Source organism: Solanum dulcamara, chromosome 11 (assembly GCF_947179165.1).
Source record: "Solanum dulcamara chromosome 11, daSolDulc1.2, whole genome shotgun sequence".
Classification (NCBI taxonomy): domain Eukaryota; kingdom Viridiplantae; phylum Streptophyta; class Magnoliopsida; order Solanales; family Solanaceae; genus Solanum; species Solanum dulcamara.
In genome coordinates, this window is record NC_077247.1 from 60,860,365 (window position 1) to 60,876,893 (window position 16,529).

At 34.5% G+C, this 16,529-nt stretch overlaps 2 protein-coding genes across 2 annotated transcripts; one reads left to right on the forward strand and one right to left on the reverse strand.

Moving 5' to 3' along the window:
- Window positions 1-752: 752 nt before the first annotated feature.
- LOC129873255 (type I inositol polyphosphate 5-phosphatase 4-like) lies at window positions 753-4,414 on the forward strand. Its single transcript, XM_055948310.1, has 7 exons — window positions 753-1,281; window positions 1,397-1,484; window positions 1,578-1,688; window positions 1,775-2,380; window positions 2,678-2,941; window positions 3,212-3,399; window positions 3,501-4,414. Exons 1-6 carry the CDS (start codon window positions 1,182-1,184, stop codon window positions 3,390-3,392), a joined length of 1,350 nt encoding a protein of 449 aa, XP_055804285.1. The 5' UTR covers window positions 753-1,181; the 3' UTR covers window positions 3,393-3,399; window positions 3,501-4,414.
- On the reverse strand, window positions 3,775-7,009 carry LOC129873256 (uncharacterized). The gene is made up of 9 exons (XM_055948311.1): window positions 6,899-7,009; window positions 6,611-6,780; window positions 6,400-6,462; window positions 6,161-6,180; window positions 5,962-6,006; window positions 4,931-4,998; window positions 4,654-4,784; window positions 4,451-4,539; window positions 3,775-4,198 (listed from the first exon to the last, which is right to left on the reverse strand). The coding sequence occupies exons 1-9, from the start codon at window positions 6,969-6,971 to the stop codon at window positions 4,066-4,068; spliced, it is 792 nt and encodes a 263-aa protein (XP_055804286.1). The 5' UTR covers window positions 6,972-7,009; the 3' UTR covers window positions 3,775-4,065.
- Between the last annotated feature and the right edge of the window lie 9,520 nt (window positions 7,010-16,529).

A 16,529-nucleotide genomic window follows, 5' to 3' on the forward strand; every position in this document is an offset into this window, starting at 1 on the left:
CGAATTACTGTCACTCTCTCTTCATGAGCTGGGGATAATCTGAAATAGAGAATTGGTGACCAAGTAACATTTTATTATAACAATTAACTGGTGTGAACTTGGTATAAGTGAATTTTTTTTAATTATATATTTAACATTGTCCAACTATATTTATGTATAATGAGGTAGGTTAAAATGTTGCAAGTCAACATCTACTCACTTGAACGCTGGAGCTATGTCTAACTCGAGGACAACGGCAGTTGGGCTAAGCCAACCCAAGGACATTCTTAATTATTAGTGTGATATTATTTGCTTTCAACAAAATCTACACATATTTCCCCAAATAGTATTACACAACTATCTTGGGTGCGACCACATTTTTTGCTTATTTTTCTCGATGTGAGATTTTGTTCGCCGCCCAAAAATGACTATTGTGACATCTTTATTGATGTTATTTCATCCACTTGTAAAGGTGAAACTCTATGTTATTCGGACTCTTCAAAAATGATATCGGGTGTATTAGATTTTTAAAAGTAATATATTTTCGAAGCATTCAATACGAAATTGACAATATTGTTAGAAAGAACTTACAGCAAGAAGCTTGGGTGCTGATTAAGACGTGATGAAGTTTGAGGCTTGGCACAGCAAAAGTCAGCGATCACTCAATGATGCATATATGTACGGTTGTAAAGCAGGCTTAGGTGTCGTGCTTGAGAATGATTAATTAACTAATGCACGACTTAGACAGTTTGATGACTTGATCTGGCCATGTGGTATGATAACTTCTAAGTCACGGATAAAGAGTTGGACACAAGACTTATATGAACTGTGCTTGTACCCACAATCGTAAAACTAATGGAAACTGGTGCTGTCAATATTCTATTCTAATTTCTTCCTGGTTGAACAACTCAGTGAAAATAAATTAAGGCTATTAAGGAAGCTTCTCAAATGTGTAATTCAACCAGCTTTGACTTTTCTTTCTCTCTCTCTTTAAATCTTGGTATCATCGCATAAATTATGGGTTTGTCTCATTCGTCCAGTCCACAACATTTTCTGTCAAGGCGACCAATACAATAATAGCTTTACCCAGAACCTAAAAGGCAGACATGTGGATATTCTTCAGCCATCCAACTTGACAAGAAGAGATGTTGTCATCTCTTTGAGGAAACTGGTAATTTTTGGAATGGACTTTATTTCAAACCATGGGTAACAAGCAACGAAAATCAAGACGAAAAGTGTTTCGGTTGTGGTTTAGCAAGAGAAGAAGCAAAGCTGACGCGTCCCATTTAAGCGAGATTTCAGGTTTATTTCGTTTCTTTGGTAATCTGGATTGCGTGAGTTTAATGTTTATTTCAATTTTTTTGTATTCAAATTTCTTTCTTATATTTTGGTGCTCCCTTTTGGTTGGTTTCTTCAGATAACGACGAACAAGATGATGAGTGCATTAATGGTCTTTATGTTAGGTCACTGAACAGGGGACCATGCATTCAAAACAATGAATTGAGGTGAGCATCAGTTGGAATATCATGCTATGGGCTTCTAAAGCTTAACAGGATAATACATATTTTGAGGGAAATAATTCGATTTTTTTGCTGTAGAATCTTTGTGGGCACGTGGAATGTTGCAGGAAGATCTCCTGTCGGAAGTCTAGCTGTAGATTTGGATGAGTGGCTGAATCTGAAAGAAGCAGCTGATATTTATGTTCTTGGGTATGTATAAATTTCAAAATATAACCTTCTTTTTTCATCATTGGGGAATTGGTCATTTAAGAAGAAACAAACTTTACCACTAGCAGCTTCCAGGAAATAGTCCCTCTAAAGCCTAAAACTGTAATTGGAGCAGAAGATCCAACAGAAGCTACTAACTGGAATGTGCTCATCGGTAAAACTCTAAATAGCAAGTATGGTGGTGCCTGGTTAACACCCATGGTCAATCCAATCACCAATGATAGTTATCGATATGATCAAGCCGCTGAATCAGATAGTAGACTGAGGAGTGACTACGAAATAGTTTCAACAAGAGGTCAGTCTAGAACTGAATATGAGCTCTCAGATCGTGTTGGTAGTTACAAATTGATGGCCGGCAAGAAGATGGTCGGTGTCTTCATTAGTGTCTGGATGAGAAGGGCATTGCTAAAGAAATATTGTGTCTCGGAAGTGAAGGTCTCCTCAGTAGCTTGTGGCATTATGGGCTATTTGGGAAACAAAGGATCAGTGTCTGTGAGCATGTCCATAGGAGGAACTAGTTTTTGCTTTGTGGCAGCTCACTTAGCCTCAGGAGAAAAGAAAGGTGATGAAGGGAAAAGGAACCGTCAAGTCACAGAAATTTTTAGGAGAACATCTTTCCCCGGGCCGTCAGAAGACTGCCATAAAAACCATCCTCTCACCATCTTAGGACATGAGTAAGTCATATTTCTCATACCTGACTAATTACGCCTTTTAACATATATTCAATATATTGTGTTTCAAAATTAGGGATAAGTCAAAATTATAAAAACACTGGCAGAGGAATTTCCTTTCGAATCTAACTACAAGAATAATAATGACAATTATAATAAAAACTTGGAAAGTAGTGCAATTCAAAGTAAAGATATCGAACTGAGAAGCTTAAGCAGATTTCTTATAATTATTAGAACTCCATTGAATAACAAAATGATTAGATTTTTCCAACTGAAAAGATGTATTTTCTTGTAGAACAGCCAGATATTTTGGTTTGGAGATCTCAACTACAGACTGTACTTGGAAGACAATTTAGCAAGGGAATTAATAAAGAAGAAAAATTGGAGTGCGTTGCAAGAGTTTGACCAGTTGGGGAAGGAACTAGAAGACGGTGGAGTGTTTCAGGGTTGGAAAGAGGGAGATATAGAATTCGCACCCACATACAAATATTCTTCTTCCAATTGCAATCGATATTCTGGTGGACTTCCGAGCAGAGCAGGGGAGAAGCAAAGAACTCCAGCATGGTACGTTCATCACATTATATTTTATCTAGTACTCTCCTCAGCTGAACACCTGTGAATGACTCATCACCCCCACCTCCCATGAAAAGGCACACATCACTCCATCCACCAGAAAAATTGAAACCCTCAGGAGGCAGGTCTAGTCCCTTCTTTAAACCGATGATAAAAATTTGAAAAGAAAAATACTCTTTAGGAATCTGACCAAGTACTGGTCATTGCTAGCCACTATGTGGTTCATTCTTGCTATCATGACACTTGGAATATTAATGGCAGGTGTGATAGAATCCTATGGCATGGTAAGGGAGTGAAACAGCTTTCCTATTTCCGCAGTGAAAGCAAGTTCTCAGACCATCGGCCCGTATCCGCTTTATTCTCTGTACTAGTTGAAGATCAAAAGTGTACCCATTTAAGTTTGGTTCCATTTCCTCCTTTCAGTCCCCTCCGCAATTCCTAGTAAAGATGTAAGTATCCGACTCATTATTCACTGTAGTTTCTTTGATCTCTAACTCATTATGGATGATTTTGTGAACGTCAATTTACAAGAGCTAGTTTTATGTGGCAGGTATAAGGCAAGAGTAATAGAGACGCTAGATTTCCATTCTTATTGTTGATTGTGAGTGCTAAAGAAGGATCAATAACATATGTGCAAACCGGAAAATCAGAAAGATGACTTCCTATTCAGCTGAACAAAGAAATCATCTTTTTAAAACTCAAACAGTTCCAATCCTTCTGAAAAGCATACTGGTGGATCCACTTTCAAGCCCCCCATAACATCCACTAATGGGAGGTGGAGCATGGGCAGTGAGGACAATTTTATTAGGATTTAGATGCAAGTATATTTAACTTTCTTCTTTAGCAATACCATAGATAGCTGAAAGAACAGAAATACAACTATCCTTGAGGTAAAAGTATGTCTCGTTTTACAGCTTCCATTACATTTGTTCTTTAGGAAGTATGGGGGGGAGAGTAGAAAAACTAGGAGTGTCAATTATGCAAACTAGCCCTATTTATAGTAAACCAAAGCTTGCACATAAAGCCAATGGAAGACATGAGAGCAGAAGTGTAAGCACCTCAGGGTCCTGCTTTTGACTATCATCAGTTAAATGTCAGTGACTACTAACAAGAAGCTAATTCTCATCACCTGTTTGAAGAATTTGACTTAATGCTGCTGCATTGTCCTTGTGACATCTGGGACATACCGACCTCCTCTGTAGCTCATCACCAAGGGAAGCACATTTGTTTTCCAATTCAGAAGTCTGCTTGCTTTCCAGTCAAGGACAATAATTGTTGACAAATCTAAAGCATGGGTGCTAATTCCATATGTATCTTTTTGAGGTATGAAACAGTTCCTCGGTAATACAATAAGACATAGTGAGACTATTATCTAAATGTGGAATAGTTCATGAAATTTTGAGATTCCCTGTCAACTCATTTTTCTTCCACAATAAGCTGAACATAATAAATAATTAGCTTTAAGTGGCAGAAGACCAAACAACAAAAAGTCAAGGATATCTGGCTAACTCCTGCATTTCCATATTTTCTTTTGTGAGTCCCTCTATCAGTGATGCTTTTCTTTCCAAAAGACTCAACTCCTCTTCAAGCTGAAAAACACCACACAGATCAGTGTATTAAGTTCTAATACTAATAACCAGACAATGCATCAACAGAAGAAAGGTATGAGAACAGACGGGTCTAACAAAAACAAAATGACTTGCCTGCCTATGAATATTCTGTTCAACTTGGCATTCCTCTTCTTCCTTAGTGATCTGAGAAACTATCTGAGCTAGCTTATTGTGTAGGTCTCTTTTGAAAGCTTCAGCATCTTCTGCTTTGGCTTTAGCTGGACCTGTTCGTAAAGGTGTAAAACAATTATTGTTCAGCTTGAAGAAGCTAAGAAAAGCAACAATAAAACTTTTAAACGATTTAGAGTTGAACATCCATATAACAGAAGAAACTCGCCAACACATCACAAAAAGAAAAGCGTTAACAGACCAGGCTTTGATGCTAACTCGCTGCAATTATCATTTCGGAATATACAGGCTATTGACTCATGGAATTTCCTGCATTCAGTTTAGCAGAAAAAAGTTCAACCATTTAACAGCAGGGCAGCTAAATCTTGATACAGTGTAGTAACAAAATTAAAATGAAATGAGCCATGGAGAATAGATAAGTTTATAACTGGCAACCAAATATTCTGTGGTCGGTCACTTTGATTACTATATTTGAGGTATCCAGTGCCCTCAGGGAAAGAACTTTTCTAACAAGATTGGAACTAAATAACAAGTTTTTCTGCCAAATTAAAGAATCAAGGTTTAGAATTACTACCAGTCTTACCACAAAGAGAAGAATATTTACCGTCTTTGGGACTCCATGCCTCGACTTTACAACCGCTAATGTCCACGAGTCCCAAAGGAGGGCATATGTACTAGTTCAGTGGTGACCGCTGAATTACACCCAGTTTATAATAGTTGTAGTTCAGTAGTTTCTGAGTAAGAACTGAACAATGAAATACTATGGGCTAGAGAACTGGCAGCTCAACAAAAAAGTCTGTTTCTGACCATGCGATAACCATACAATCGCACCAAATTATTTTTGAAAAGCAAAAGAAAAACACATAATCATTGTATAACTGAATCAGCCTTTAGAGTAAAGCAAAGTTAGTTACTTAGGCCATGGTATGTGTAAATGCAATCCAGAAAATTTTGCAGCAGCCAAGTAATGCCAAATTAGTAAGTATTCTTGGTCCAGGTATGTGTAAATGTATATTAGAAAAAGAATAGTGACTAAGTTAGCTATTCTAACATCGGCACAGCACGGACATGGATTGACCTGAGACTGTTTCATCTCTCAGTCTGCTCTTAGCAGTTGTATGTTTGACAAAGCTACAGGATTGGAGCTATAGACCTAATCTATAACTTTGTCAAAAAGATAAAGATGAACTCTACCTAATTAGTCCGACTTCATCCAGTGGATTTCAATAGTAAAAGGTTACTGCCTATTAAGGACACACAAACAACCTGTACCTTATCTGTGCATTGAGCTCAAGCATTTTCTCTATGAAATCATCACTGCATAGACAAAGATATATACAATGAGAAAAGGAAATGCAATCAGATTATTTCAGAACACTAAATGGAGAGAAAGACGCCTTTTCTACATAGTTAAGTGTTTGTAATTGACCAAAAAGAGTTAAGAGGTTAACTGAAGGAAGCATGTCATTACCGAGTTTCTGCATCTTTATTCTTTTGACAGTTCAAATATCATCAATCGATCAGTGAATTCATAAGAAGAAAAAGTGGCCTTGTTAGCAAGCCAATACAATAATGTAGAAATTTGCAAATATAAATAAGTACAAATAGTACAGATCTAACATTAAGAAGTTAAAACTTCAACAATCATAACCAGAAAAACAGAGTATCAAGTGTGCCTTAGAGTAGAACAAATTTTCAAGTAGATTTTACCTTGAGAGACTCTACATTAGATCCATAGGCTGATAATTCATCTTGAATCCAAAGGATCCCTTCCTATAACGTAATTGAAACGGATCTCTTAGAAAAACGAGAACAAGTGCTTTTCTGGAGTTCAAATTTCAGCTAACTAGATATATTTCAATTATCTCTAAGAATTAACCAGAAAACATCAGCGGATACAAATACAAATGAAATCGGAAACCTCTAGGGTTTGAATGACAGACTCATTCCTGGCCAATTCTACTTCATATCCTTTGAGCTCTTGCTCAGCAGTCTCCTTCTGATTCTTCGCCTCTTCGACCTCCGCATATGCAAGTTCAAGCTCCGATTTCAGCTTTTGATTTCTCTTCTTGTGATTTGCTATTCTTCGCTCTGCAAATTTCGAACAACTAGCTTACAAAATCAATTTTCAGTTATCAAATCCGTTGAATCATCCGGTAAAGAATTTTACACGAAATCTATTGGAGGAAATGAAGGAGCAAAAACTAACCTCCTTGAGATTTTTCAGATGCGAACTCGCGGAGCAGAGTTAGGAATTGCTTCTGCGAATCGTTTCCCGCCATCTCTTCTTTTTTCTTAGAAGATGTCTCAAAATTTCGAACTCTACCTGTATGTTCTCTTTTATAGTGGACCGCGTTGATCTCGTGATTGAAGTTCCTACGAGTAGTCTCGCCTAATGGCCCATGGCTAATTTACACGGGCCCAGGATTTTTCAGCCCATCCAATCTCCGCTGATTTACGAAAATGATCATTTTTAGGTCATCCTTTAAATTTTGATCACATTTTTGAAACTTACTCAAATATAATCCTTGAAATTGATAAAATATCAGATTATCTCTTAATTCTACAATATTTAGATCATGGTCTGTTATTTTGTCATAAAATTTTTAGTTTATTCAAAAAAGTTTTTTCCAACATGTTCTAAAATGTTTATAAGTTACAAGAGAAATAAAAAAAAGATCGCCCAAATAAAAACAATCGACGAACAATCGACGAACAATTTTAAGCTACAATTTGCATTCTTGTAATATCTAACTACTAAAATTGGAAGTATTTCACAAAAGGCACTAAGAGGCATGTCATCTTACGGCGCATATATTTGTATTAAGATTAATTAAATGAATGAATTTTAATAAAATATTACATTTACATCTGAACATTATATAATTAAGCTAATTTATCTTTTCGGTATTTGAATGTGTGGATTTTTATTAGGACTAATAAATTATGGATTTTCAATAAATTAACTAATAAATATTATTAACAAAATATTAGGAAAAAAATAATTGTGTTATATAAATTATTATTTTGATGAATCACAATCAAAAAGCTAACAACAATAGCCAACATTGACCATCCAGTTTCTTGTCACAAATTCGGTAGAAGAAATTGATACAGATTGGTATTTAAGTATTTATTAATTAGGTAAACATAAGGGGTCATAATTTAACAAAAATAACTTCCTAGTCAATTGGATCTAGCAAAGTTATTCTCACGTTGATGATTTAATTTAGTTTTTGTTTGTTTGTTTGTTTTTTCAGTTTGTTCGGTACCTACATTGAGATTCGATTATTTCCACATCAGCGCATTGCACTATTTATTTCTTGAGGCGACTCTTTCAATATAATTTTCTCTATTTCCGGAGGCTTGCATATGATACATCTAGTTAAGAATAAAGAAATTTCAATTATCCTACCACAAACTATGTTGATGATTTAATTCAGTGCAGATTGACAACATTATAAAGGATATACATATTAAACCGTTCAAATTTTAGGCAACGAAGTTCATATAGAAACCAAAAGCTCGAGGAAAAAAAATGGAATGTGAAAATACGTTTAATCAAGATTTTGATATGCATTTAAAACAACTTTGGAGTCACTCCGTTTCACCTCGGGACAACGTTTTCCACTCTCTACAATGTGGTGTCGGAGCTAACACTTTGTTCGAATGCTTGTTAGATATTATTTCATAATGTACTATATTGTATTGTATTATTTTAATGAATATAACATTTGGATAAATTATATTGTTTTCTGTCATTTATTTAAATAGCAATTAAAATAAATATTATATTTAGACTAACAATACATTACTATAACGGATAACAACCATCCAAACACAAGGGTAAGATTTTCACTAAACTAGTTTAAAATATATATATATATATATATATATATATATATAAAACACTCAATACAAGAAAATACAATTTCTAATATATATATATATTTTTAAAAAATTGAAATTTACGACGTATTCTGACTCCTCTTATTCTAACTTGGCTCCGCGAGTGAGTAGGATAAAGACAGAGAAAGACAAGTTAAAGCATATAATAAACGTAGTACTAGTAATAATTGAACAAATCAGCAGGCGGTCACAATTAACTCCGTCTTTCTCGGGTCTGCCATGCCCTTTGCATTTGCACATCTCTCTTCTTCTTTTTTTGTGCATTTGCATATCCCATCCATTGCATAGTGGTTGCCAACTCCTTCCTAACATGGAAGTCTAGTCTGTCTCCATAAGTGAAGTTTAAGGTCGATAATTATTGCTACAAATAAAAATAAAATTTAAGTATGTAATGCAAAGGAGTTTTTGGTCAAATTATATTGGAGCCTAGGGAAAACTTTAATGTCCAATATTACAATAGTACCAAGTAGTCAAAATTCTCACGGAATAAAATTACACAAATGATGAATCTTTTCGGAAACAGGATTACGGTTGTTTGGCTTTCACATAATTTCCGGCTAGGACGGACGAGCTTGGTCTATGATTGATAAGAACATGCCCTAGACCATATAAAGAGCCGATGGCATCATCCACTTTCAAGATCAACATGGATTGTGTTGAGACGATGGTTGAAATTCTTCATCCTTAATCAGGTTTTTCAAAATCAAACAAAAAAAAATAAATAAAAAGCAAGACTAAGACCTACACAAGAGAGAAAATGACCTTACTAAAACGCATTAGGCAGGTGAATTCAAACTCTAGACTCATGACGCAATTAAAGAACTTAGCTTTCTATCACTATATATATTTATCTTTTTGCTTTTGTAATGCGTGGTCCTTGAAAACCAAATTTATAAGCAGCAAGAAACCAACACATGTGCGGTGTACCTTTACATTCTTCATGTGACCATTTTCACTTTCGGCTGCAATAACATATAAGTAAAAGGTGAATTTATGAATATTTATTGTGATTTTAAATTAATATTATAGTAATAATTATATTTATAATTAAATATCTATAAATATTTACATAAAAATTATTAAATTCAAATAAATCTATAATTATACTTTTAGATTCGACCCTGCTTCTCTGATTGTGATTTAAAGCCCGTTTGGATTGACTTTAAGTTTGGTCAAAACCAACTTAAAACTCCTTTTTAGCTTTTGGACGTGTTTGCCTAATGCTAACTTTAAGCCAGAAAGTTCTTAAAGTCAGTCAAAAATGAAAAGTTAGGATTCCTAACTTTTTTTTTTCTAAGTGCTTAAAGTCATTTTCTTTGACCATATAAATTACTTTTATATCCCTTACATTTTAACTAAATTTCCAAACTACCCTTTTTATTCTTTTAATCCTAAAATTCACATAATTTTCCTCATTTAAGTACTTTTATCCAAACACTCAACTGCTTATTTATAAAAATAACTTTCATCACTTTAAAGTTCTAAAAACACTTTATATATAAAAATTATTTTTTTTAAGTTCATCCAAATGGGCTCTGTGTTTCAGACGGAAACGCACTCTTACGTCTTAAGTCGTAACCAATAGACAAGGAGTAATGGAAACCTCCTCAACATCGGCATTACATTTTGCCAAGTGACTTTTCCAAGTTCACTACTCCCCTGTTATAAAATCATTTTAGCTCACTTGGCATCTATTAAATAAAAAATATAATTATTAAACTATTTCTATATACTAAATATTTATTTAAAAAATTAAGTGTACTATTAATAAAACATACTAATTTTTTTTGCCACATCAATTGTAGGTGTGTAATAGTTTCATTTTTAGATAGTTTAAGTGTACATGTAATAAATCGTCATGATAATTTAATTGTGTAACTGACTTTTCGATACAAATTTTAGGAAAATTTATGTTTTTTTACCTGATTCGTATCTTAATTTGGTTCCACTGCTTGATTGTCAGTCACATCCTTAGATACCGGAACTCCACGTGGTTGCTTGACATTTATTTCATAGTACTTATTAGTGAAACATTTTTCAAAAAAAAAATTATTTATCTTGTGTTAAATTTTAAATTTAATGACATGATTTGTCCATTAGACCTACTTGATTTCATTAATAAGAAGAAAACCACTCATTTAAAGGAGAATTTAGTACTTTACATAAATTTGAATAAAATGTCAAAAGTTTTTTATTAAAAAAATTATATTTTTATGCGCAGTGAAATCATAGCAAAGGGAAGAAGTATCTTTAACTAGACAAATTTTGTCTTCTTTTTTTTTTTATCTGGAGCTGAGCTCCACCTGATCGAGAGACTTTCACTGGAGAGAATGATAAGATAATGGCACTACTACTGAGTAGACCTCCCCCACCACGCACTCGATTTTTTTTTTAATCTCATATTCGATAATTGATTTAGTTTCATATTGTGTAAGACTTTATTCAAAATTAGCACTCTAGAATTTTTTTTGCATTCAATTTTTTTTTTCAACTCCATTCGCTATACCACATTCTTCGGCTGTACCGCTCGATTGATCTGCTCTATGTTCCTTTGTCTTCTCAGAAAATTAAAGTGCCCCAAGGCTGTTATTTTTCAATGATGTGATTTTCATAGTTTCATCACTATCGCTTATAATTGCCTCACTTTTATTACCACTTCATGACATATTCTGTAGGCTCTACCTCACTTCGTTTCCCTCCTTATATATGTTGCTTGTGTTATGAATATACTATCTTAACAATTAATTACCCGAAAAGCAAGGAAACTAAAAAGAGAACAAAAGAGAGAATTATAGATGTATTTTTCTTTCGTTTCTGTGTTTTCTGTATTTTCATTCATGTTGCTAACCTTGAAAATTTATAGCAAAAGGAAAGAGAGCAAGTTGGACAACTTGCCTTGTGGGCCCCACCTTATCATTTTGGTGGTGGCTTCCACTACAATGACATCCATCTTTTGTTTAACACTCCCCCTTAGATGTCCATATATAATGTGTCTCCTTAATAATTTTATCAGAGATAATATACATAGTTATTTTCAATATTCATATATGTTGTGCCTCGTTAAAACCTTACTAGGAAAAACCCAGTGGAAAAAAGCCTAATGAAGGAAAAAGAGTACACAGATCTGGTAATACGCCTTGATTGTTGCCTCATTAAAAACCTTGCCAGGAAAACCCAGTGGTACAAAACCGTGGTTAAAGAAAAAAGAGTGCAGCGCGTATTTTACTCCCCCTGATGAAAACTTCATTTGATATTTTGAAGACGGCGCATTCCAACCTTATATCTTAATTTCTCAAAAGTTGATGTTGGTAATGCCTTTGTAAATAAATTTGCAAGATTATCACTTGAACGAACTTGTTGTACATCAATATCACTATTCTTCTGGAGATCATGTGTGAAGAATAATTTTGGTAAAATATATTTCGTTCTGTCTCCTTTTATGAAGTCACCTTTTAATTGAGCTATGCATGCAGCATTGTCTTCGAATATAACTGTGGATACTTTAACATCATTTTCCAGATCACATCTTTCTTTGATGAACTGTATCATCGATCTCAACCACACACATTCTCTACTTGCTTCATGAATTGCTATTATTTCAGCATGATTTGAAGAAGTAGCAACAATGGATTGTTTTGTAGATCGCCATGATATAGCAGTTCCTCCGTGTGTAAATAGATAGCCTGTTTGAGATCGAGTTTTATGTGGGTCTGATAAATAACCTGCATCTGCATAACCAATAAGGTCTGCGCAACCTTTGTTAGTATAAAACAAACCCATATCAATAGTACCCTTCAAGTATCATAAAATATGTTTGATACCGTTCCAATGCCTTCGCGTTGGAGATGAACTATACCTTGCTAGCAAATTAACAGAAAATGTTATGTCAGGTCTAGTTGCGTTAGCAAGATACATAAGTGCACCAATAGCACTGAGATATGGTACTTCAGGACCAAGAATTTCTTCATCCTCTTCTGGAGGTCGAAATTGATCTTTTTCCACTTCAAGTGATCGAACAACCATTGGAGTACTTAATGGATGTGCTTTGTCCATGTAAAATCTTTTTAAGATTTTCTCAGTGTAGGCAGATTGATGGACAAAAACTCCATCTGCTAAATGTTCAATTTGCAGACCTAGACAAAGTTTTGTCTTTCCAAGGTCTTTCATTTCAAATTCTTTCTTCAAATATTCAATTGCCTTTTGGACCTCTTCAGGGGTTCCAATGAGATTTATGTCATCAACATAAACGGCGAGTATAACAAACTCTGATTCTATTTTCTTAATAAAAATACATGGATAAATAACATTATTAATATAACCTTCATTTATTAAGTACTCACTTAGGCGATTATACCACATACGCCCTGATTGTTTCAGACCATATAATGATCTTTGGAGTTTTATTGAGTATACTTCCCGAGACTTTTTACATGCTTCAGGCATTTTTAATTCTTCTGGGATTTTCATGTAAATTTCATTATCAAGTGAACCATAAAGGTAAGTTGTAACCACATCCATTAGGTGTATTTCAAGATTTTTATGTACAGCTAAACTGATGAGATATCGAAATACTATTCCATCCATAACCGGTGAATATGTTTCTTTATAGTTGACTTCGGGTCTTTGAGAGAATCCTTGTGCAACAAGGCGTGCCTTATATCTTACAATTTCATTTCTCTCATTTCGTTTTTTAACAAAAACCCATTTATAGCCAACTGGTTTTACACATTTAGGGGTTTGGACTACAGGTCCAAAAACCTCACGTTTAGCAAGTGAGTCTAATTCTGATTGAATTGTCTTTTGCCATTCTGGCCAATCACATCTACGTCAACAATCTTCGACGGATTTAGGTTCAAGACTTTCACTATCTTGCATGAGGTTAATTGCAACATTATATGCAAAAACATTATCCACCGTAATTTTTGATCGATCTAAATTTATCTCATCACCGGTAGAACTTATTGAAAGTTCTTCATTCACTTGAGTCTCGGGTTCACTAATTTCTTCAGGAATATCAGGATTACTCAAACCTTGACCTTCTTCAGGAAGTTCGTGTGTAGTATCATCTTTATTATTTCTTACGCTTCTTTTTCTAGGATTTTTATCCTTTGAACCCAACGATCTACCACGTTTTTGGCGTGTTTGGGATTCAGAAGCTATGATACTTGTAGATGGTCCTTTTGGGACATCAATTCGGATAGGTACATTCATTGCAGGGATATGTGACTTAGTTATCCATTTCAAATCAATAAATGCATCTGACATTTGATTTGCTATTTTCTGTAAGTGGATGATCTTCTGGACCTCCTGCTCACATGTGCAGGTGCGTGGATCAAAATGTGATAGTAATGAAACTTTCCACGCAATTTCTTTTTCTTTTTTGGATTCCTTTTTCTCTCCCCCTAATGGCGAGAAAATTATTTCATCAAACAGACAATCTGCAAATCGAGCAGTGAATAAATCTCCAGTCAACGGTTCAAGGTATCGAATTATGGAGGGTGAGTCAAACCCAACATATATGCCCAACCTTCGTTGAGGGCCCATTTTTGTACGTTGTGGTGGTGCTACAGGCAAGTATACCGCACAACCAAAAAATTTTAAATGCGCTATATTTGATTCATGACCAAATACTAATTGTGATGGAGAATATTTATTATAATGTGTCGGTCTGAGGCGTACAAGTGCTGCAGCATGTAAGATAGCATGACCCCAAACAGTAATTGTCAATTTTGATTTCATTAGTAAAGGTCTTGCTATCAATTGTAGGCGCTTTATAAATGACTCTGCAAGGCCATTTTGAATATGAACATGAGCAACAGGATGTTCAATTTTTATCCCAATTGATAAGCAATAATCATTAAAAGCCTGTGATGTAAATTCTCCAGCATTATCAAGGTGAATGACCTTAATTGGATAATCTGGGAATTGCACCCTTAATCTTATTATTTGTGCTAACAACTTTGCAAACGCCAGGTTGCGAGATGATAATAAGCACACTTGAGACCATCTAGATGATGCATCTATTAGGACCATAAAATATCTAAACAATCCACTAGGTGGATGAATAGGTCCACATATATCTCCATGTATACGCTCTAAAAATCTAGGAGATTCGATGCCAACCTTCAGGGTCGATGGTCTGGCAATTAATTTGCCTTGATAACAAGCAGCACATGAAAATTCATCATTTGTAAGAATCTTCTGGTTCTTTAACGGATGTCTAGTTGAATTTTCAAGAATTTGTCTCATCATTATTGATCCAGGATGACCTATTCGATCATGCCATAGCACAAATGTATTTAGATCAGTAAACTTCTGGTTTACGATCATATGTGCTTCAATTGCACTAATTTTTGCATAATATAGGCCAGATGACAAAGTTGATAATTTTTCCAAAATATATTTGTGGCCTGAGACACTCTTGGTTATACCAAGATATTTAATATTTATTTCATTTAGTGTCTCAACATGATATCCATTTCTGTGGATATCTTTAAAACTTAACAAGTTTCTTGGGGATTTAGAAGAAAATAGTGCATCTTGTATAACAATTTTTGTTCCCTTAGGCAGAATTATAATAGCTCTTCCGGAGCCTTCTATCATTTTTGAATTATCAGAAATTGTAGTAACATTAGCTTTTCTTCTAAGCAAATTGGAAAAATATTTCTCGTCTTTAAATATAGCATGAGTTGTTCCACTATCAATTACACAAATATCCTCATGATTTATCATTGATCCAAACAAGATTTGAGTCATTTCCATATTTTCTACAGAAAGAAAGTAAATATTATAATTAATACATAATTTATTATACAAAGTTTTATTTTATTACATGGATCTAGAAAAATACAAACATAATATTTAATACATAAAACAACAAAGAGAACTTTTTAAATATTATCGAACTTATCAACATTCATATTTACTTCTGGAAAATTAAAGAAATTAGCTACATCCAGATGCATGGGCTCAACATTGTCCTCAGAGATAAAATTTGTCTCTGGATTATTTTCTGCCCTCTTAAATGATGCCTGATATAGCTGAACCAGACGTTTTGACGACCGGCAAATCCGCGACCAGTGCCCCACACCTCCACATCTATGACATATTATTTCTGAATTATTCTTTGGTAAAGCTTTTGGCTTTTTACCATGCCTTTTATATTGCTGATTATTTCTTGGTGTCAGCCGAGCATCATGATTAAAATTTCTTCTTTGACTACGACCACGATCACGACCACGACTGGGGCCATGACCTCTTTCTCGTTGGTTAGAATTTGTCTGATTTACTTCAGGGAATGGCAAAGAACCAACGGGCCGACTATCATGATTTTTCATTAATAATTCATTATGGCGTTCAGCAATAAGTAAGTGAGATAATAATTCAGAATATTTTGTAAAGCCTTTTTCGCGATATTGCTGCTGCAGGAGCATATTCGCGGGTGGAAATGTGGAGTATGTTTTTTCAAGTTTATCTTGTTCCGTGATTTCATCTACGCATAAAGTTAACTGAGCTATAATTCGAAATAAAGCAGAATTATATTCAGTTATATTTTTAAAGTCCATTAGTCTCAGATTTAATCAGTTATGACGTGCTTGTGGAAGCATGACCAACTTCAGGTGGTCATACCTTTCTTTTAAATTTTTCCACAATTTCAAGGGATCTTTTAATATAAGATATTGTAATTTAAGACCCTCGTCAAGATGGTGGCGGAGGAAAATCATAGCTTTTGTACGGTCTTGATTAGATGCCTGGTTATCATCTTTGATGGTGTCTGCCAGACCCATCGATTCAAGATGAATTTCGGCATCTAGTGCCAATGAGGAGTAGTCTTTTCCAGAAATATCAAGAGCAGTAAATTCAATTTTGGAAATATTTGACATTTTATAAAAATAAAATTAAATAAAACTCTTACCACTTTTGTTACCTTG